Raw genomic sequence first — 21,731 nt, forward strand, 5'->3', positions numbered from 1 at the left:
CTGGATATACTTCTTGAAAGTCCTATAGCAGCACTCAATCAGCAGCAAGTCCTTCAAGAATTGCCATCTCAGCTGAGAAATTAATGCAGTTTTGTTTCTGTTTAAAAAAAATACAGACTGGTTGGCTTATATTTTCTTCTTTACTGTTCTGAAATGCTTAAGACTGACGCAACAAAAAAATTCATTCTTATTTCTATGCTTTGTGATATTGTGCCTGATTATTTTTTAGAGATGGGCAAAGATAATTCAGCTTTACCTTTCTAAGGAGGATTTGGAACATGTGTAAGACTATATACCTAGAACTACTACAATTGTTTCCTTGAATTTGTCTTTGGCCCAATATCCTAATATTATTTATATGGAATCCGGTTTACTTACATGATTTATATGGTTACTCTTCCTCTTCTCTCGCACTAGAAAGAGGGAAAAAGAATGTGAACTCAAAGGTTTCCCAATTTACATTCAATAAAGTCATTCTATTAACCTAGTTTTCTAAAGTACGTGAGTATGAAAAGTTTCAAATTTTACTTTAGGTGTCTGGAAAAGTAGTTTGAGGAAAAATACCAAGTTTTATCCAGCTAGTAAGCTACATATTACTTCTGTCTACCCATATGTACATTTAGGAACAACTACTTCCCATCACACTAAGGGGAAAAATGTCTTAGCTTTGAAAAGATGCTGAGTATCATGAAAAATTCAGTAATTTCAGACAGTTCAAACAGACAATGTCCAACATCTGACAGCAAACAGAAGCAAAACCAGCACACCCTGAGCCTGCCAAAGGCACACAAGGAGGAAGTGAGGTGCCCAGCATTATTTACGTGTTCTCTCTTCCCCTATTAGATGGCAGAAGGTAAAAGGGTATTTCACTATACAGAAGATGCTGGCACAAGCTGTGCACCTATTTGTCATGTAATTGCAACCATGTCATTTGATCAATTTAAACTGTGTTAGTCTTTCAAAAGAGACTGTAAGGTTAAACTTCCAGCTGTGACAGCAGCAATACAGCAGTGTGTTAGGGAGAGCTGAGAGCTGCACACATGCACCAAGTACACAAATGTGACCTGCATGGACAGGCACCTCTCCAAAGTTTTAACCTCAGATCATTACCACTCTTTAGCAGGACACATTCTCTTATACACTTACTCTTTAGAAAAACTGATAATTGGAAAAGAGTATCCACATTTTTTTAGTCTTTTTGCATAAATCAAAACTCATAATCCTGATAACATCTCACTGAGAGAGAACTTATGGATATTAATTCTAGTAATTCTACAGAAGGTCAACTGAAGAAGAACAAGGGAAATTAGAAAATAAATTATTCTGCCTGACTTCTCCATAAAAATCAATTAATTAAATCCAAACTTCAGAGAATAGTTTAAGAGTTACTACCTCACCTAGCAGAGCCTTTTTTTACATGAACACAAGTCTACACAATTCAATACATTTCATTCGAAGAAAACCAAACCACGTTTGAAAGCACTACCCCCAACAAGCCTGTTCACGTAGTTTGAGCACTATCTGCAGCAAGGCACAGTGACAGTGTTCATGAACTCTGGCAGCTTGTGAGCTGCACCTTCAGCACTGCCCATCTGAGAGGTGTCTGCAATGAGCGGGTCAGACCCTCTGGTTGTTTGAAGACTGACCTTAGAGGCCCCGAAAAAAAAAGGGTCTTTACATCTCCTTGGTATCACCCCTTCTGGAGAACCAGGCTAGTGCTTGTTTCCACTGCTCACAGACTATCTGAGCACTGCAAAGTTCATACAACTGACAATTTAACCACTTGCCACAAGACTGAATAGCAGGACAGCAACTGACAGACCTGTCAAAATAATTCTTTTCTGTGGCAAAGCTGTGACAAGTTAAAAGACACACTGCAGCTTTCCATCAACACATCCAAACTCAAGTGCATCACTTTCTTAGCAAAACAGTGCTTCAAACAAGAACCAACTATAAAAGAAACAGAAGCATTTTAAAAAGACAATCTTAAACTTTTCTTTAGTTGCAACTTCAAAATGTCCTGTTGTCAGAATTTGGTTTTGTTTGTGCAATATAGAAATGCCCCCACTTTTTACCAGCACTATGGAATGCACAAGCTATAGCAATTGTTTCAAAACTGAGTTATTAAGTAAATACAGGATCTGCAAAGAAATTGAAAATCCCAATACATCTATATAATTAAAACCAGGACTGGAGAATATTTATCCTCTGAAACTATTCAAACAATTTAAAACAACATATTCAAAAGCAACAGATATAGACTAATGGCTTAGGCTTATTATTTATTACAGAAAACTTAATTTATTTTTTAAAAACGACATTTTTTTTAACTTTAAAACAATTTTTAAAACAGTCCTTGGTCATAAAAACCACCACCACTGCTTGAAGCTTGAATTACACTAATGAAGAGAGCCTTGCTCCTTCAGACTACTAGGATCTGCACTCTGAAATCTGATATTTAAGCATTTTGAAGATTTTAAGTGTTAAGTGAAATGGTCTACAAACACGTTTCTGTGTAAATAGATAAATTACTAATCCCTATGCTTTGAAAGAATTGAAGAACCATGTTCTTGAGATGTTACTTTTGGTTATTTTTCCAATTTTTTTCCTGTTTTTTTGTTAAATTGGAAAAAATCTCAGCTTACCATCTGTTTGTGACTTGCTCAGGAAAATTGTGCTTGCTCTGGGATGATCAGATGGATTCGATTCCAGGGCCAAATCTGAAACAGAAGGGACAAAAAAAAGAAGATACCTTTAACAAAAGATGATAACTGCAACAATTGCCACCCAGCCTCAAAGTGCTCAAGCACAGTGATGGAAACAAGATCAAACCCACATAGAATGGGCTGTCTCTCTGAAATAAAACCTTACTTTTGCCAAGATGAATAAAAATTTTACATTTTTCCCTCTGAAAAAAAAATCTGGACATGGAGATCTCAAAAAACAACACTCATCTTCAGAAGTCAATCTGTGCCCCTGCATGTTAGGGTAGGTGGGTGTGGGACATGTCCTCAGTTGTGGGCAGAAAGCTAAAACTTTATCAAGAGAATAATTTAAAAAAAACATACCAAAACAACAAAAAATTATCAGTGCTGATCTTTCCCTCTGTGGTCTTTCCCTCTATGCTTTATGTACCAGATACAGCAGGAAACAATCTGTGATCTTACAAAGAACCTAATAAGTAACATTTACAGTGCTGATAAATATCAAAACATGAAGCTTACACTCTTCGGTTCTTTTGGAATTTCAAGTAAAACCATGTAAAGCTAAAACAGAGTTATTGAAAAAGAAAATGACTGCTTTAATCCTGTGTCACAACAGAGCAATGATGGCATTAGAAGAGGATATATTACTCCCTTAGATTAAGATGGAAGTGATCACAAAAGTTGGTTGGTGAAACTGTGACCGTCATGATGAAATTCTGAGCTGCCTTAGCTTTGACAGAAGAAACAGCTGTTCCCAGGAAGTCATGCTACAGACACAGTGACTTATGGGAACACATGAACAGAACAATTTAGGCCTGTGATCCTCTTAAGTCCTTGAAAGAGCAATTTTGCATCCATTTACAGTTGTCATGCCATGCCACCATACAAGCACATACTCGTGCATGAGCACTTGGACTTTTAAGTGTTTAAGGTGGGACACCAACACAGCTGCCACACCCCTAAAAAGCAAAGCCATCTAAGAATCACCTTTTAATTTAATAAAAACCCATAATCTTTTATGCACCCAACCAACAGAACTCTGCCAAACCACAAACTGCCTGTGTGCTGGAAGTCTTACCTGTGTGAATGTTTGTGCTACTGCGCCTACCCCACAGCACAGCCACAGCCCCCATGTGGCAGCAAGGGAACATAACTGCAAAAGTACACTGTAATTTTTAATCTCTACCATGTAAGTCATGTAGCCAACATCTGTTTAGGAACACCATGACTGTTCAAAAGGGAATTTCCCCCTCCTCTCAAAAAAGACCAGAGTCAGCCATGAAAGCAGACCATCTTGAGAAGATTTAAAAAGCTAATTTACAAACCCAGTATTTCTGTTGTTGCCTTACTGTGCTCATTCACAGCACACAGTGAACAGATATCCGAATTTAATCATGCAGTTAAAATAGAAGAAGTCCTGGCTTAGAAACCCTAGAATGGAATTTGCCTCACAGCTCATACCTCAAGTACTACTGATATACAGTTGATTCTCTGAAAAAATAAAAATAAAAAACCAGCAGGCAATAGCATGCCATAATGCCACATTTTAAGTACCATTTGTCACATCTTAACAAAATAGTGTAACTTGTTTAAAAATTGTCCATGAGTTTGAGGAGTTCCTACCACTGATTGAACAAAATCACATTTAAGAGACAGTATACAGTTTCTAATGCTAGCACTGCATTAACAAACAAATCAACAAACCCAACACAAACAGTGATTCAGAAGTGGAAGTATTTTGCCAGCCTACCAAGTAACTGAAGTGTCATCAACAGGCAGAACAAGACTGCAATATGCAGACTTAAAATACAGATTATTATCAGCAAGTTATGATGCAAAGAGAGCAAACAACTCAGAACTTATTTATTTACAGTTCAGCAGCAACTTTTAGAATAACTGCGTAAGTCAAGTTAGAACAGACCTCAGAGGTCTCTAGCTCAACCTCTTGCTGAATCAGCTTTTGGTAGAACACAAGGCTGCTCAAGACATTACCGAGCTGAGCCTTGAAAACTTCCAGTGAGGGTCCACAGAGCCTAGATCACTCTTCCCATTACGGGGACTAATGCCTACAGGGCTATGAGACTCACTGTGGAATGGCAGGGAAGAGCCTGTAGGACTGTACAAGACTTGTGCCATATTTAGGGGAAGACAGCAAGGAAAACTGGGGAGGAACAAGCACAGGAAAACTGAAGGAAAAGGGCTACTGACATCAGTAACTCTTAACACAGGACTCCATGTTTTCACCTTGCTGAATTTCATAGGGCTGGTGTTGGCCCAGTCCTGTCCAGATCCCTCTGAATAAGCAGCCTCCAGCACATTGACTGCTGGCTGTCATCTGCAATTTGGGCATCCTCCATCGCCTCCTCCAGGTCACTGATAAATGTTAAACAGGACAGATGCTTTTTTTTCCCAGGGAAGGGACAGTATAGGGTAACACCCATCTTCCCTCACCTCATAAAAAATACACTACTATCTTGACTTCCCTATGGTTTTGATTTGTTTTGAAACCATAAGACTTGTTAATGCCCACTTCTTACATAGCTTCTGCCTCCTCCTGGGCTCTGCCAGTCCCTATATCCATGCCTCTTACATGTTAGAAATCAGATCTAGGACTAAAAGCACAAGAATTAATATAATCAACTTTCATCCCAGACAAGAAGTGTCTGTAATGTCCTCTTGTCATTCCAGGCAAGAAGATCCACAGCACTGCAGCATGCACTGAGTGACACAAAATTGACAAAGACACACAAGTCAACCCCTGAACCAAGCAGACCCACACATTTAAGGAGAGGAACAGAACTGAAAGGATAATAGACTTTACTGGCTCCAGCTCCATGGTGGCTCTGCCAGACACAAGGAGCTTTCTGTTGGACAAAGTCCGGGGTACCAGCACCCACAGCACATTAAACCCACAACACAGATTATACAACCAGAGTTAAGGTACTAATGAAGTCCAAGACGTATCACACAGCTCTCAGTACAAAACTCCACCAGAAATGATCAGGGCCAACTGTAGCTGGGTTTGTTATTCCAGGGTAACATGGCATGAGCAGACACAGTGCACCTGCTTTGGTCTCGCACGAGACTGCAAAGAAAGATGCATTTAACAGACCACCTCCCTGTAGCTTTCCCCTTATAAGCAGCCAGAGAATTTTAACCATCCTACCTGTGCCATTTTCCCTGGACAGTGCTTTTTTCTAAGCAATGGAAAAATTAGTCATGTGATTTGTTTGTCCTAAACTGCCAGTGTTGCTCATGAAATACCAAAAAGCAACAGCAATACATCTGATGAAGGAAATATAAGGCAAAAGGCAGATAAGGACATGAGCAGAGGTAAAATGTAATGGGAAACAGCAAAAGAAATGGCAGAGGAAGAGATAAATCTGCAAACAATTTGACTCACAACCAAGCATAACTCCTAATACTTCATCCTAGTAGCACTCATGTGTCCGAAGCCAAGATACTAGCCCTGAAAGTAAGGGTGAGTCTTGAGTAGGAGCATCAGAAGGTGTACGACAGAAAACTCAAGCTTCACAGAAAGCTAACAGAAAAAGAAAGCATGTATGCCACAGGATAAACAGGAATAACAGAAATTAAAGCACGCAGAAACAACAATGAGAGAAGTGAGAGGAACAACAGGATGATATAAAAAGCAAGAAAAAGCTCCAGAACATTTTTGTTCTAGAGGCTATTAACTCAGCAGAAATCAAAACACTTTCTATCAGACCTCATACTTAGTGATAAAGAGGTGAGAAGGGAAAATTCCCACCTGAAATTAAATCTATGAGAGCAGCACAATAATGCTGCTACACAAGGGCCCTTCCCCTGTCTCTGAGAAGTGCATTAAAAACAACCTTTCCCCTTTGTTTCTCTGCATCTCTCAGAGCCATTTACTTGTGTGTACTACCAAGCTTGTCAGATCAACCCTGCCTCCAAGTGGAGCAGAGAGAAGCCTAAACTTGCTTCCCTCTGCCATTGTTCCCCCTTTGAGGAATCCCTTGCAGCTCGCTTGCCTTTCAGACAATCTCAGCCACCTCTGCCGCTGCTGAGCACGCACAGTCCCCCACAGGGCAGATCACATCAATTTTAAAAGCAATCCTGTGACCTAGCTCAAGATCTTACATCCTTTCCACAACATAAAATCCACATGAAGACTTTACTTTTATCCATGCCATGTAAGAATGTGGGTAGGTTTTAGGAATTTATAATGCTAGCTACTTATCTATGGTTTACACACCTCCACGGGTGACTTCTAATTATTACAAACACATTTTACACATTGCATCATGCTATGTGTATTATCCCATGAATAAAGCTGACAGTCAAAGATGTCACTAAGTAGCAGCTCTTTGATAATTCCAGAACAATACACTATTGCATTTCCTTTAACAGTTTTAGCCCCATCCTTTGCTTTACTAGACAGTAGTAACTTTTTGATACAGCACATATTTAAAGCAAGCATCTCTTTGCCGTAAATGGAGCTTTTTCACTTGCTCAATGACTTATTAGTTGTGACTGATGCTTGAGTTTCCCTTATATTTCATTAGCTTATGCTGTAGAGATGCAAGTCACTTAACACTCCCAATAAAGATGTAAAAATGATAACAAATTAGACAAGCAAATCTGCCAATCCATTTCAGAAAGTCTGTTATTCCTAACAATAACTTGATATAAATTTATTTCTATGTCAAATTACGTTATTCTAATCCTTTTCCCAAAACCTTTTAGGAAGGTTACAACTCTGGTTTCTAAATTTAACCTGCTTTGTTTATTTGTCCCAGCCACACCAAATGCCCCAGAGAGCCCAGCACGCATAGGCTGCTTTCCATTTGCAACTCTCATTGTTAAAAGATTATTTCTAAATGTTAAGAATTTACACAATACACACAGAAGGATGTTTTAAAACTATTTAAAAGCTGTCAGTTGATCTTTATGGCACTACTACAGAAACAGTAATATCATTGCCAATACCCAGCGCATATCTAAGTGCACACTGATGTTTTGGAAGGATGCAGAAATTACTTCAATATACAACAAGCTCTCTTAATTAGAAAGGAATTATTTGCTCTTTTACACCACACTCCAGAGTTGGGCTGGAGAAACTGACACAGTAGACATTTCAAATTTGCTACTAAAATCAAAAGTATTCAGAAAGCAAAAGTGCAGAATATATATTAAATACAGGAGATTACCTAGGGTTTAAGTAATTTATTAATTTCTGTGGCTTAAAAAAATCAATACAGTATTAATACATGTTCTTTCATTTCTTAAAGTGCAGGAGGATCTACACCACTCTCTGCAGCCTCCACAGGACATCCCAACATGACCCTATTGCACCCTGTTCACAGCCCCTGCCGGGGAAACACGGGGGACAGATCTGTTCCACACAATGCCCACCCTTTCTGGGACCAAAGGGAGCCCAGGAAGCTTCCACATGTTTCCTGATGTACCTGCCAGGGTTATAAGCACTTCTACAGATTTTAGCCAAGGCAGGGTGTCAGGAGTGCCCCAATTCCACAGCAAAAGCAGGACAAGTTAAAACAGCAGTAAACAAGATGCCCCTAGGATTTTATCTTTGAACTAGAAGGAAAACAGTAGCTCACAAGCTAGATCTTAGAAGTAACTAACATTTTGTTAGGGATGTGTTCCTGTACTGCATTTAATGTAGGACCATTTAAAGGACAGGGAGAAAGAATTAGTTCAATGCTGTCACTTTTTATTCCCCACACTGACCTTCACACATAACACAATTCACTATCACCACAGGCTAAAGTAGAAGTCCACAGCTCTGATTTTCTAACTGATAAGCCAAAACAAAAATTTCCAACTGTACCCATTAAAGAGCAACCAAATTTTAGAATCTTAGATCCACGCTGGCACAGCAAGTGTAAGGAAAGCCTTCCTGTAACAATTCCTCCCATGTTCTCTGCCTTACTTCCAAGCCGTGGTTCAGAAAGCAGAACAGGAGAGTGCCAGAAATTCCAGTCTCAGGTAGTGTCTGCAAGTGCAAAGCAAGACATACTGCAGTGTTTGCTGGTGTCACATGCCACCTAATGGACTGGCACATGGTACATTTTTCACTTCTTCCGATTGCTCACATTTGCAAACTTCACATGAAGTCTGGACTTTACCTGCAGTTTGTTCTGTAAAAGAAAAGTAACTATCAACATAACAAAACATGTCCAAGGGCTTTACAGAAAAGCTTTTTTTAGTCTTTGAAAGATACTGGCATTCAGCAATCTATTATCTGAGCCTAACTGACACATTTCATAACAAGCCAGTGTTAGTTTTCACACTGGAAAAAAATCAACAATGTTTGATTACTGCAATAATTCAAGACCCTTTCAGAACTCCAAACAGAAGCAAAGCTGTGCTATACACACACAGCTCATCAAACACTGTAGAATGCTACCAGGCTGACAGGGGGATTTTTGTGTAAGCTGTTAAGGTAATCCCGATATTTACATCACCTGCAAGGAGGATCTTCAGTTTTATTCATCTGGCTTTACTACAAATTTAAATAAATAGCGCCAAGTTTTGTTAAGTCAGTACCATCCTCACTTATGTCTTGAAATCGAAACATTCAGAGTTTTCTTCTGAAAACATTATTTTTCTAGTGAGTGAAATGGAAGTGCACATTCAAACTCTAGCTGTAATGAAAAAAAAAAAACAGACTGGGTTAAAAATCTCAACATAACCTTGCTGGCAAGGTCTGGGTTCTTAATGTTTGGTAGAATTTCCCTTCTGCCTCCCATAGTAACTTCTTCTTTCGCCCTGTATGTGGAAGAAACATTGTTAGAAATGTTAATTTAACATGCAATGTGAATCTGGGAGGAGTAGGGTTTTGTGTTTTGTTGGCTGTGCAAGAATTCATTCCCCTGTTAGTCAGCTTTTTGGTATGACCTCACCACAATGATCACACTTGAGAGAACACATACTTCTAGCCACAGAACTTCTGTTGTTCCACAACATGTACCCTGCAGGTAGGAGACAAATCTCCTGAAGAAAGCCAGTAAAGGAAAAGGATGCTTAGAGGTAAGCCACACGGAACTAGTTTAAAAAAAAAAAGATGAAAATGAATTCCGTTTCCTTAGTTCTGTAAGTTTCATCAAACCCCTCTGATTATATATTTCCTTTCAATACCTGTTGTGCTGAAAGCCTGAAAAAACACACAAGAAACACAAATCAGTCTCCCTCCACATGAGCTTCATATACATATTTTCCATATCAACTACTCTTAAAAACCTAAGATTTACTTGCTTGCTGCAAGTCCCCATAACTTACTGAAGAGAGAAAAGGATAGAGGATTCTTTAGTTGCCAGCAGCATCCAAGCATAAGAACAGAAATACAAATACTGTACTGCAGCAATGAATTATTTTGTTTCCAATTCCCAAATCTGTAGGTCAGTTTCATCACTGTTTCTGGATTCAGTCATTTCCACTACAGATACTTCACAGATTGTTTCTAGAGGCCATGACATCAGGCTTCTTCAGACAACAACACGGAAGGTGTTTCAGGCTTTCAGAAAGTCCAACACTTCCCATTTGTTAAGATTGCAGACTATCTGCACCTGCTACAAATACCTCTGTAATGAATGCCTGGTCAGTTTTTGGAAAGGGATATTGACAGTTATGGGGAACCAAGAGTGAGTCTAAGGTGAAAAACTCAGTGACTACAAGGAACAAAGGAGAAGGAACGCTAGAAAAGGCACCAGCACATCATTTACTTTTTAGCTCTGGCTTCATGTTTGTCTAAATAGACAACGGTATTTGTCAACCTATGCAGCTACAGATCTTCAAATAGAGACACACAAAAACCAACACAAGATGGTTAAGCCTTTCCTGTGATGAAAACTGCTGGCATCAAAAAGCTGATTCCTTGCACCAAAGCGTTTTAACTTAACTAACATTTTAACTAGGATTTAAAAAAAAACCCCAACAACAAAAAAAACCCTGAACTAAAAAAAAAAAAAAAGGAAAAAACCTCCACCCACATGCCTGAAATAAGCTGAAATTATATAAGAGAAGCAAATGAACAGTATTTAGATCTTCTGCAAGGAGGTTTATAGACAAGCTGTTAGTGAAACCAGATCACAGACAATCAATACATCCAAATTTCTGTTCCTCTTCAACAATGATTAATAACTGCAGCATGCAGGCAACCTGAAGCTTTGAAGAATTACTCTAGGCACTAGCCTCAGCCTGTTCAAGTAAACCTCACTTACTTCATCCCTATTAACTCTCCTCTTCAAAGTCCCCTTCCATTTGCCTTCCCATCTAACTTCTTTGTGATGACCATATCCCACTCAGCTCCTCTCCTGATCCCATTTGCTGTTCCCTTTCATCCCTGACTGTCTTTTCCCCTGTCATTTTCCACACCCAGTTATTCAGGTGAGGGTACCAGGTCAGTTTGTCCCACCACTTCAGTAGGGCAACACTCTTCTCCTTGATTCAAGGCAATCAAGCAAACCTCTGCTCAAACTCAACTAACAGCAGCAGTGGAGGGAGAGTTTTCAAGTACAAGTGAGAAACATCTGCCAAGCAAGGTCTTGTTCTAGTTTAATCCCAAGATCAAAGAATTTTTGAGGAAGTAGATCTATGTTTAAACATAGGGATCTAGCAAAAAAGTGTCAGACATAAGAAGTTCTCCCCCAAATAACCAGAAAAAAAAAAAAAGTACAGGAAAAAAAAAAAAAGGAAGCCCAAAATAAAGATTAGCAGACACTCATTTGGGGGGGAAAAACCCAAATAACCACCCCAGTAATCACCACAGCCCAAATGAGACACTAAGATCAAAGAACTACCATTACTAAAACTAGATAGGAAAGCCTTTTTGGTCAATTCAAACTGTGTTGAACCGTTGATTTAAGGAACACTTAGTGCTCAGCTGAAAAGTCAACTACCTGCTTTAGATTCATGGCAGCCTTTGATATTTAATATTAGCAGTAGGCATGAACCTATTTGGAAGAAACTACTGTTTTCAAAGTCATGTTTATTCCTGTTTACTTAACCCAACTTGGCTTAACATATCAAACCACAAATACAGGCTTATTTCTTGTTCGGAGAAAGCATGCACCAAACAGATTATGGCTCAGGATCTTGAGAGCCATAAAATACAAAGTCATCCTTTAAATTCTCTCAGTAGAGGATCTGATAAAACTTTCCTGTTTGAATTAACCTTTGCTGAAACATTAAACTTCCAGTTTTACTGTGTGTTTTACTGCCATTCCACCTACCACTCCTTTTTTGTCATACATAAATACCACAGCATAACCTCCCCATTTTAAGAAAATGAGATTTTTCTTGTTCCGTTCTGATCCGATTCAGACAATCTAAGCAGTGCTGACTGGAAAGTAGTGCCTGTTAAGAAGAGTGCTGGAGAAGCTACAAAATAATCCTTACTTAAGAGCACAGACCTGCAAGGAACACATTCCACTTGCTATGAAAGAGCAACACAAAGCTATGAAACAACATAAAACAAAAAATCCAAAGCTCAGTTGGTAACTTCTGCATTCCTGATACAACCAAAACATTCAATTTTAGCCAAACAAGTGCAAAAGTACTTAAGACAGACTTAAGAACAACAAACAACGTAGAGATAGAAATTTAAGGAATGAAGCATCTCCATCACATTTGGATGCTAGCTTTCTGATACATATAGCTGTTTTCTTAGAAACTCCTAGAACTGAGCAGCATGGAACAAAACCAGCCAAAATGATCTTGACTTTTTTTCTTGCAGCTTTCTCTTTTCTCCCTGCCAAAGGATTCAAGAAGAGGGCAGCCAGTGGTTCTCAGCCTTCCGTTACTGACTAAGTTTGCATTTCAGCCTATGATATTATACATTAATCAATTACAGAAGTACATTTTATCCCCCAAATGAAACTAAAGCTTTGTAGTAGTCAACAGCACAGAAACATGCAGGCGGTTTGCATGGTTTGGGTATGCTGACAGCTTTTACATCCTAGAGTTTAAAAGGAATAAACATAGCTATCTGTTCTATTACAGATTTATTATTTCATAGAAGGTATTAAATTAAACAGATAGCTGTCTCACTTCAAACTTCTTTATAAAACCTGTTTCATAACACTTGATTTCAAACTTCACAAACAGTGCTTTACATTTTGAAGTTAACTGCTTCAATTCTATCCAGGTAGTGCTTTGTAACACTCAAAAGTCAACACAAGAAGTTTTACTTTTAATATTGACTATCCAGAATTTTATTTTAATAAAGGTATCAAACTTTGATACTTTCTGCACCCCTAAAGAGTTTTATCGATCAGAAAACTTCAAATAGCATCTATCACTTGCAGCAGATCTACTTTGGAGGGCGATAGTGAACCACATACCACTGTAAAAGTGATCTTTAAAATCATCTTAAACATATACTACTTATGCAGTTCTAATTTTAGGATTATCTCCTGCCTCAAGACTAAAGCTTCCATAGTGTCCGGACACATAGCCACAAAAGTAAAATTTGTGATAGACAGCTACTATCTTACTCTTGGACTATACACTCTTATTTAGGCTTGCAAATTCAAAAAAATTAAATACTTCTCTACTTCAAGGCCAGTCCTGTAATGTGGATGAATTCACAATTAAATCTGTTACTTACCACTGCTGACATGATCACATACTAAAGATTCAAACAAATACAACCCTTATTCCTGAGGAGATTTGTTCAGCTTAGGCATTTTTACTTGGCTTATTAGAATCTTTAGAGAGTTTAGCTCCTCCTCCCGTAATGAGTTGAGAGAGTTCTGTACTATCTTCCTGCAAAAATAAAGGTTTAATTCTCCTAGGCAGCAAACATAATTTCTGCTACTGCACAGCTGTCTCACAGGAGATCCAAGGACCTGACTGTTCCATCTCACTTCTGGAACAGCTGCACCATATGGTGCTGCGCAGAACCCTGCAAGTTTAATAATTTCATTTCTGAAGGTCTCCTCACACTCTTCTGCAGCCAGTCTAATAGCAAAAAAATTTTTCTCAAGTTCGAGAAGAGTATGGATCACAGTGGTTCTTGTTATTGTATACACTGTACATTAAAGATGTCAGGCAGGCTACCTCTTTCCAAGTGAATATATTTCACATAGGTGTGGTTATAACTGCGAAGAGGAATAGCAAGATGTTTGTTAATTAAACTAAGTTTTGAATATCATGAGGTGTTAGACTGTGCTGTGCGGCTCCAGCAGCACCACGTGAGCGCCCGGCCAGACAGGAGCACCCCTAACCTGTTACATGCCTCGGGAATTCCCGCAGCACAGCCCTGCAGCTCTCCCGGCTGAGGAGGAGATGCCTTACAGAGCGAGTCGGTGAGGTACCAGTGCTCCGGGCGTAACTGCAAGGAATCTGAGCAGCACACACGTACTTTCCCATGAGTCCAAGGAAAGCAAATTGGGAACACCGAGAACTACGCGACAAGGAACGCCGGTGTAATGAGTCCCCAGTTATAACCCTGCACAGCCAGCGTATAAATTACCCACGTCCAGCCACGGTGATGTCATATGCACACAATCTTTGTAATTCTTAATTCCCTTACTCCCCACACACCCTCTTCCTTCCTCCTGTTCAACAGAGACTGGAAATGCAGCAGCTTTTGCGATCTGCCTGAACACTGCGACCGAGTCACGACTCCATAGTTAAGTAGAAACGAGCGGCCAGACTTCTCCACCTCAGCCGGGAGCTCTGCCACGTTCCCTTCTTGTTCCCGGACCCCCTCTCCGGGATCCGGGCTGGGCCGGGCGCTGCCGGGCAGGGGAGGCGCTCCTGGCCCGGGCGAGGACTCGCTGAGCGGCCCCAGGCTTGTCCTGCGGGCGGAGGTCCCGGCCCGGACCCGGACCCGCCGGGGCTGTGCCGGCGCCGTGACAGCCGCGGGGAACTTTGCCTGGGGCGCGGCGCGGGCCGAGCCCCGCGGGGCCGGCGGGACCGCGCTGCCCCCGCCGCCGGACAAAGGGGCCGCGCCTCGGGCCGCCGGTGCCCGCCGGGTACCCACCCGGGCGGAGCAGGGGCACCGAGGGGACAGGGATGCGGTGCCCGGCGCCCCCCGCCCGCCCGCCCGCCGCTCACCATCCGGGAACTCCCGGTCGCTGATGTGCTGGAGGTGGGGGCCGCCGCCGCCGCCGGGATCCGAGTCCCCCGACTCGGCCTCCGCCGACCCCGAGCCACCGCCGCCGCCGCCCGCTGCCGCCGCCGCCTGATACGCGTCCGCCCAGCGATCGGGCCCCGGCGCTGCCCCGCCGCCGCGGGCCCGGCTGAGCTTGGGGCTGGCGTCCGGGGATACGCAGCAGGTGACGGTATTGCCCATGGAGCTCGGAGCTCCCCCGCCGGGCCCCGGCTGCGCGGCTCCGGGCTGGGCCGGGGGAGGGGAGGCGGGCGCAGGGCGGGTCGGAGCGCGGGGCGGGCTCAGCGCCGCCGCCGCCGCCCCCGCCCCGGCCGCGCGCGGCCCCGCCCGCCCCCACGGCCGCGCGACCGCCCCGCCGCCTCCTGCGCACGGCGAGCACGGGCCTCGCGCGAGCGGCCGCCGGGGGGAGCCCGGGCCCCGCCCCGCGACCGCCCAATCGCCTCCGGCCGCGGCGCCGCGTGACGGCCGCTCCGCCAATGGGCGCGGGGCTCGTGACGCGACCGCCGCCGCGCCCTCCCCTGCCCTGCGCCTCCCCCCCTCCCCTCCCCGCGCCTTTCCCACGCGCACGCGCGCACGGACCGCCGGGCGCGAGGCCTCGGACGCGCCCCCATGGCCGCGCCCCCTCAGCGCCGCGCGCTCGGCCCCGCCCCCGGGGGGCTCGCGCTGGCCGGGCGCGCACGTGCTGCGGGCGCGGCGGGAGCGGAGCGGCCGTGCGGGAATGCGGGAATGCGGGACAGCGAGGGGACAGCGGCGGCCACTGCACCGCGCAGGAGCGTGAGCCGGAACGGCGGCACTGCCCCGCCGGCAGCCCCACCGCTGCGAGTGCGAGCAGCTCGTGGCCGGCTTTCCCCCCTCCTTTTAAAGGCCTTAAGAACTCCCGCCCCTGGGGCAGCAGAGCCTTGGCAATGCCGCGTCCCGCCCGCCGCTCGCTCGGTGCTCGCGTCGCTGCTGTGCACGGTACCTGCCAGCAGTCCGGGAAAGGGACACTGCACGGGGCCGCCGGCATCCCCACGGACCACTGAAAGCCCCCAGCAACTGCGTATTTGCTTGCTGAGTTTCAGCTACCTGAAAGCTCCTCAGAGGACTGGAATGTTCAAATACACTCCAGGGAAGATGGATTAGAGAGCGAGATACCCACAGCAGTCAAGAGGCCCTGATAAACACAAACATGCGTTGTTCTGCAATGAAACAACCCACTATCGCTACAAAAATTTAACTCTGGCCCCTGATAAGAAGAATGGCTCTGCGGAAGACTTAAGAACACACAAAAGTATTACAAAATGCTGCTATCGTGCTGGCAGTTATTCCAAAGATAAGCAGGCTCAGGGTTTTACTCAATTTTGTAGGAAAAATCCTAATGTTGGCTCTCCCATGTGATGACAAATACACAGTTTTCAGGCAAACCATGTGTAGTGTCTTTGAAGAGAGGAAGTCATAGATGCTGCATTTCCAGAATCTGTACAACTTAATCCCAGGCACAATAAAGGGACAAACCAAATGATTCATAGCCTTGTATGAGGATTATTCCCTCAGACTGATGAATGATACCTTTTCACTTACCAGCAATGTCTCTAAACTGTGTTAGCTAAGCCCGTCTACATGCTACTGACAGTTTGCAAAGCCTTGTTACTCCAGAGGAATCTGACCTCGCTGTGGAGTACACGAGGGCCTTGGGGAAGATTGGCTTTCAGCACTTCTTGAACCAATTCAGCCCAACTGAAGTCCCTCTGCAGCCTCTGCACTCTGCTTGGAAAGCTGGAGGCCAGCCAGTCCTGCTCCCAGTTCTGGGAAGGACCAGGGATGGTTACATTGGGTGGAACAGGAGACTGACCTGAGCCAGGGAGGGAAAAAGGGGCTTCATGCAAAAGAGCCATTCAGAGATTGGTGTTTTCTTTCCTCTGCCATTGCACCCACTGATTTTTTGAGGACGGTGGGGAAAGAGAAGAAGCTAGAGGGGTGGCATGGCTTACTGAAGTAATTAATTCTCGAGCAAGAATAAGAGTTGGCTTGTATCCGCACTGTTTAATATGAAAACTGGCATAATTTACTCTTGCACCAGAAGAGCAATACCTTCCCTCACTCTTTGCACCTGGCTGACTGTTTTCAAAAGCTGGAGCAGCTGAGCAAGCTGCACTCCTGCTGCACTGCTGGGCCCCTTCCAGTGGCTCCACGCCGACAGAGGTGAGCTGCTCCATCCAGAGCAGTGGTAGGAGCCACAGGCAAATCTGCACACCTCAGCCAGACAGCAGCTGTGCCGAGTGCCTGTGTCTAAAACCCAGTCCCTCTGTTCTTTGCAGCCATGCCAGCGTGTGCCATGGGGCTGCCTGGCTTTGGCAAAGGGAGGTTCAGCTGCAGCAAGTGCCTTGGGGGATCCCAGCAGCAAGCTGGGACCTCTACTAATTCTCAGCTTTGGAGTAGCCTCAAGGGAATCCTTTGCCAAAGCTGTGATTTTGGGCAGTGGAAAATCCTTGTTCAAGGGTGAGGAAGTGAGCAAGAGTGGCTCACCAGGCAGCTGAGCACCAGGACCCAGCCATCAGGGCCAACAGCCAAAACCCCACACACTTATGCCGATAGATGAAAAATGCTGGGAACCTGGAGTGGCTGGAGTATGTGACATGCTTCACTGCAATTTGGGTGTGAAGGTTTTGGTTTCTCTGCCTCCCAGAGGCTGAAGTTTCCCATGGGTCTCATACTTGTTCTCAGCGTGTTATTCTGCAAAGGGGGAGAGATGAAAGCTGCTAGTGCTGTTGTAGAGTATCAGGATTTATACAAACATGCAGAGGGAGGAAAGAAATCAGTAGCTTGTTTCCCTGTGAGGACTTACTCATGTAGGTCTTAAGCAAGAGGAAGCTGACTTTAATCCCTGGAAGTCACAGAAACAGCAAACTGTCCCACCTCCCTGTCATTCCAGGAGAAGTTAAGCTTCCGCTTCCACATACCTCAGTACAGCAGTAAAGAGTAATTTTCCATATCTGTGCATGTTTTCCTTTAGCTGCAGTGATGAGGAATATTCATTTCCTGCTCCATTTTGGCAAAGTAACTCTTAAAATCTTAATACAAATCTGATTTATCAGGATAATATGACACAACCTGTTGCTGTGTGTATTTTCTGCAGAACCAGGCGATCCTGTTAATAGGTATAGTCTGAGCAACACCCTGCAGAAATGAAACACATTATCTTTTATTTATGCAGCTTAACACTCTATTGACTTACTGCTATTGCAATACACTGAATACCTTCTGTCATGATTTATTACTGGCCCTGGTTCTCTTCCTATTTTCTGTCTCATTTTTCTACTGTTCTGCTTGATTAACCCCAGTGAATCATCAGACAGTTTCCATTACTAAAAAAATCATTTACTTTGATGTACAAGGGGCAGCACATACCTGGTTCCACATTTTGCGTAAGCAGGCATTTTGTGGCATTGCGGATTGTGGCAATAATGAATGACTGAGCTGAAAATAGCTTACTACAGACTGCTGGGATCCAACCTCTTTTCCTCCTGCTCCAGAAAGAGAGGTTTGTGCCATGGGACTCTCAATTACCACCCCTTGTGTCTGAGCAGGGCACCCAGTGGGCAGCAACCCTCCCGTGCTTTAGTTTTCACAAAAGGGAAAGCAAAATAACTTTCAAAAATGTGGGAAACGAATCCTAATTTAAGCCCTCTCATGAAGCTGCTGCAAACTTCGGGAGAACTCCACACAGCCTTTAAGGAAGGCCAGACATTATCTTGAAACAAACCCTAAATCAGATTGTGATGACTGCCAAAGGAGTAGTGACCTCTGTTCCTAATATGCAGAGATTAGAAAGACCTGTGGTTTATTCTGAATATACAAAGGACCAGACTTGCTCCTTATATTAGTCTAACGAGGTCAGAGGAGCACTACCAGTGAGGAGCACACCCTGCCAACTACTAAATGCAGCTTCTGAGCTATAAGCTTAACTATATGTATAATTATTTGCAGGATGCATAATAAATGAGAGTGCCAGGCTTGACAGGACTAATGTTAGTGCTACCAGCTGTGTTTTGGCTTGTGGGCTTACCGGGGGAGGTAATTCTGTCTCTTTACTTGGCCCATTTGCTGAGTACATGTGAGCTGCTGTCTGCTTGTATTCAAAGGAACCCCACTTCTCAGACAAGTCTTTACATTTCCTGCGATGGATGGTTCCTTGTAGGCAGAGTTGTGCAGGTTTTTATTTAACTCCCTCTGAAATCTCAGCACTTGCATTCACAACCACACAACCCTGTAGTCCTTTGCCTCATGATGCAAAACCAGGCTTCCCTTCATCTGCAAGCAGCAGTATCCCTAAGAGATGTCTGAAACCAAAGTTACCAGCTTCTTTATGAGCAACAACTCTTGAAAAATTCCCACTCTAAGTGTATGTTCTTGTCCACAGTAACTGCAACAAGAAGATGAGAGTCTTCTAAAAGGCTTGAAATTAAATTGCAGGATTTCCCGTAAGCCATCCAGCTTCACAGTCACCATCAGTCCCAGAAATGGAGAATGGCTCCTTGCACACTCTTGGTTGTGCTTCACGGGGCCAGGAATCTTAAATCCAGTAAACTCTGCTGTTATCTTCACCCTGACTTGGTACTGCACATGCCTTTACAAGGTCATGCACCTCCTTGCCTGTCTGCAGGGTGATGACACCAGCTCTGGATGCATTTTTTTCAATTTCTCCCTTCTTAGAAAGTGTCACAGCTGAGGGAGAAGGAGTGCTTTCTGATCTTACTTGGATAACTTGGAGAAGAGCCAGGGCTTTGTCTTTTCCTGGAAATGTAGCTGCAGGAAGAATGAATCACCAGGTTGAACCTGTATAACCAACTGAAAACAAAAGCTCAGACTTCTCTATCTCACTTGCAAATAATTGGGGGAAAAACAGACATCCTGTTTTGAAAACCACTACCAGCTGACAGGACAAAAATGTTGCACGTGTGATGTCTTTTGAAGCTGACAAGTAACATAAGACTACAGCCATTTAAGGGAAAAATCCTGGAGCAAAACAGTAGTTAGGGAAATAGAATATTCCAATGTTTGGGTGAGAAAAGTAACCAATGAGGTTATTCAGAACACACAAGGTGGACTTTTAGTAGCCCTAAAGCTTCACACAGTATTAAATCTCCTGTACTACCTTGGCTAGCAGTGAATACAAGCAAACCAGGGCTGGGGAGCCTGTGTTTCACAGCATAAGGACAGACTGCAGTGCTGCTGTCATTGATTAAATCCCTCCTTTTGCCTTTGCTGCAATCTAAGATGTCATTACAGGCAATGCAGAGGCTGCTTGGCTGGCATGCGAGCATCTGGATCGCTGCAGGGATACCAACAGCACAGGCATGTGGGAGTAAACCTTTCTTTATCTGAGCTTCTCTCTTTTGCTCCTACCTTCGTTTTGTCTTCAGGTAAAATAAAACCAGCTTGACAGCTACCAAAGACTAAGTTAGAGTTAATGGAGACTTAGTACCTGAGAAGAAAATTCGAGCTGTGCTGGAGCCAAGATGGAGGCCTGCAAAGCTGTACTTTGGACTGGCAGAACCACCACTTTGATTTATCAAGTATTGGAAATAGCTGTTACTGCAGGTCATGGATACAGATTTCTTATGTGGAAAAGGAAAATGCTTTTCAGTATTTTAACACAAACATTAACATGAATAGCGAGTTTATTCAGAAAAGTCTAACTGTGCAAATGTAAGTCCTGCAGCAAGTTTGTTTAGGGTAAACTGCAGTTTTAATTCCAACTCTGGGCCACCAGAGCCTGGAAGGTGGTGCTAAGGGGCCCTGTTAGTTTTAAGGTACCTGAAATTGCTTAGACTCAACTCTTCCATCTCCTCCATTGTCTGATGGATTTTCTTTCTAAGGACTCGAGAAACACTGACAATACCATTAGAAATAACACTAAACCCCCACATTTTTCATATGCTTGGATTCTTCCTTCTTTTAAAAGGGTAACATTGCACTGAGGCAGATGCCTTTGCATCTATATGAATGCTGTAGCTGTTGCCTGCCTGCCCATATAATTGTTTTAAAATTAAAATTAGTTATCGTTAACTAGTTTTAAATTAATACAGTGCATTGCTTTCACTGTGATTTCCTCTCCAACTACAAAACAGCACCGATAGAGCACATCATAAATTTGTCCACCTAATGTTAAGCCTCTAGATCCATACTCAGACTCCAAAAAAGGGAGGTTTTTGCAGCATTTTCCCTGCCCCTGTCTGCTTCACTTCCCCACCACAGCCCTCTGCTCCCGGGTGCACTGCTGGAGCAGCTTTTCCCAGGGTGCACCCACGTCTGCTCACGTGTCAGTCTCACTCGGTGGGTTACGGACTCTCCCCTCCCAAGACCCAACACTGGCATCTCGTGGCCTGGAAGTTCAGCAGCTGGAGATGTGGGTAAGGCTGTAGGTCTGTGAACATCCGAAAGTGGGAGGAGGTTTCCAGCAACTTTAGTGCAGCTGGAAATCCAGTGGTTGGTTGTGAAGAAGAGCTTACTCAATTTGCTTTTTGTTCTTTAACTAAAACTTCAGAACAATATCAGCTTTCAGACCTGCAAGGCCTTTGAGAGCTCACTCATGTAGTTCTACATAAAGCAAAGTGATCTTTCTGTAATAAGACACTTTAATAAATGTGGTGATTATATGTGACAGTTTATCAAGATGCAAAGTTGAAGGCACGAATGTAATATTACTGAGGGGAACAATTCCCTCTTTAGAGGTTCCAGAAACTTCCTGTGTTTCAGCTCAAGCACTTATGAAATTATACATCTTCATATTTTTGATCATTACTTCCACTGCTTAATATAACTCTATAATGTGTATAAAGGAAATGACACGCTAGATCAAATCATGCATTTATTTCAGTATTTCACTTTTTTTGCAAGGACCTTGCAGACACAGCAAGTTGTAA

The 21,731-nt window shown here is 43.4% G+C and overlaps 1 protein-coding gene across 1 annotated transcript in view; it reads right to left on the reverse strand.

Moving 5' to 3' along the window:
* Positions 1-15,086, reverse strand: part of CCNYL1 (cyclin Y like 1) — a 33,303-nt gene extending 18,217 nt beyond the window's left edge. Inside the window, exons 1-3 of the mRNA XM_069022205.1 lie at positions 14,772-15,086; positions 2,646-2,720; positions 379-413 (exon numbers count right to left, since the gene is read on the reverse strand). Coding sequence (XP_068878306.1) covers positions 379-413; positions 2,646-2,720; positions 14,772-15,009 — 348 coding nt within the window. The 5' untranslated portion in view covers positions 15,010-15,086. The remainder of the gene's footprint in view (positions 1-378; positions 414-2,645; positions 2,721-14,771) is intronic.
* Between the last annotated feature and the right edge of the window lie 6,645 nt (positions 15,087-21,731).

This window comes from Aphelocoma coerulescens, chromosome 7 (genome assembly GCF_041296385.1).
Source record: "Aphelocoma coerulescens isolate FSJ_1873_10779 chromosome 7, UR_Acoe_1.0, whole genome shotgun sequence".
NCBI lineage: Eukaryota > Metazoa > Chordata > Aves > Passeriformes > Corvidae > Aphelocoma > Aphelocoma coerulescens.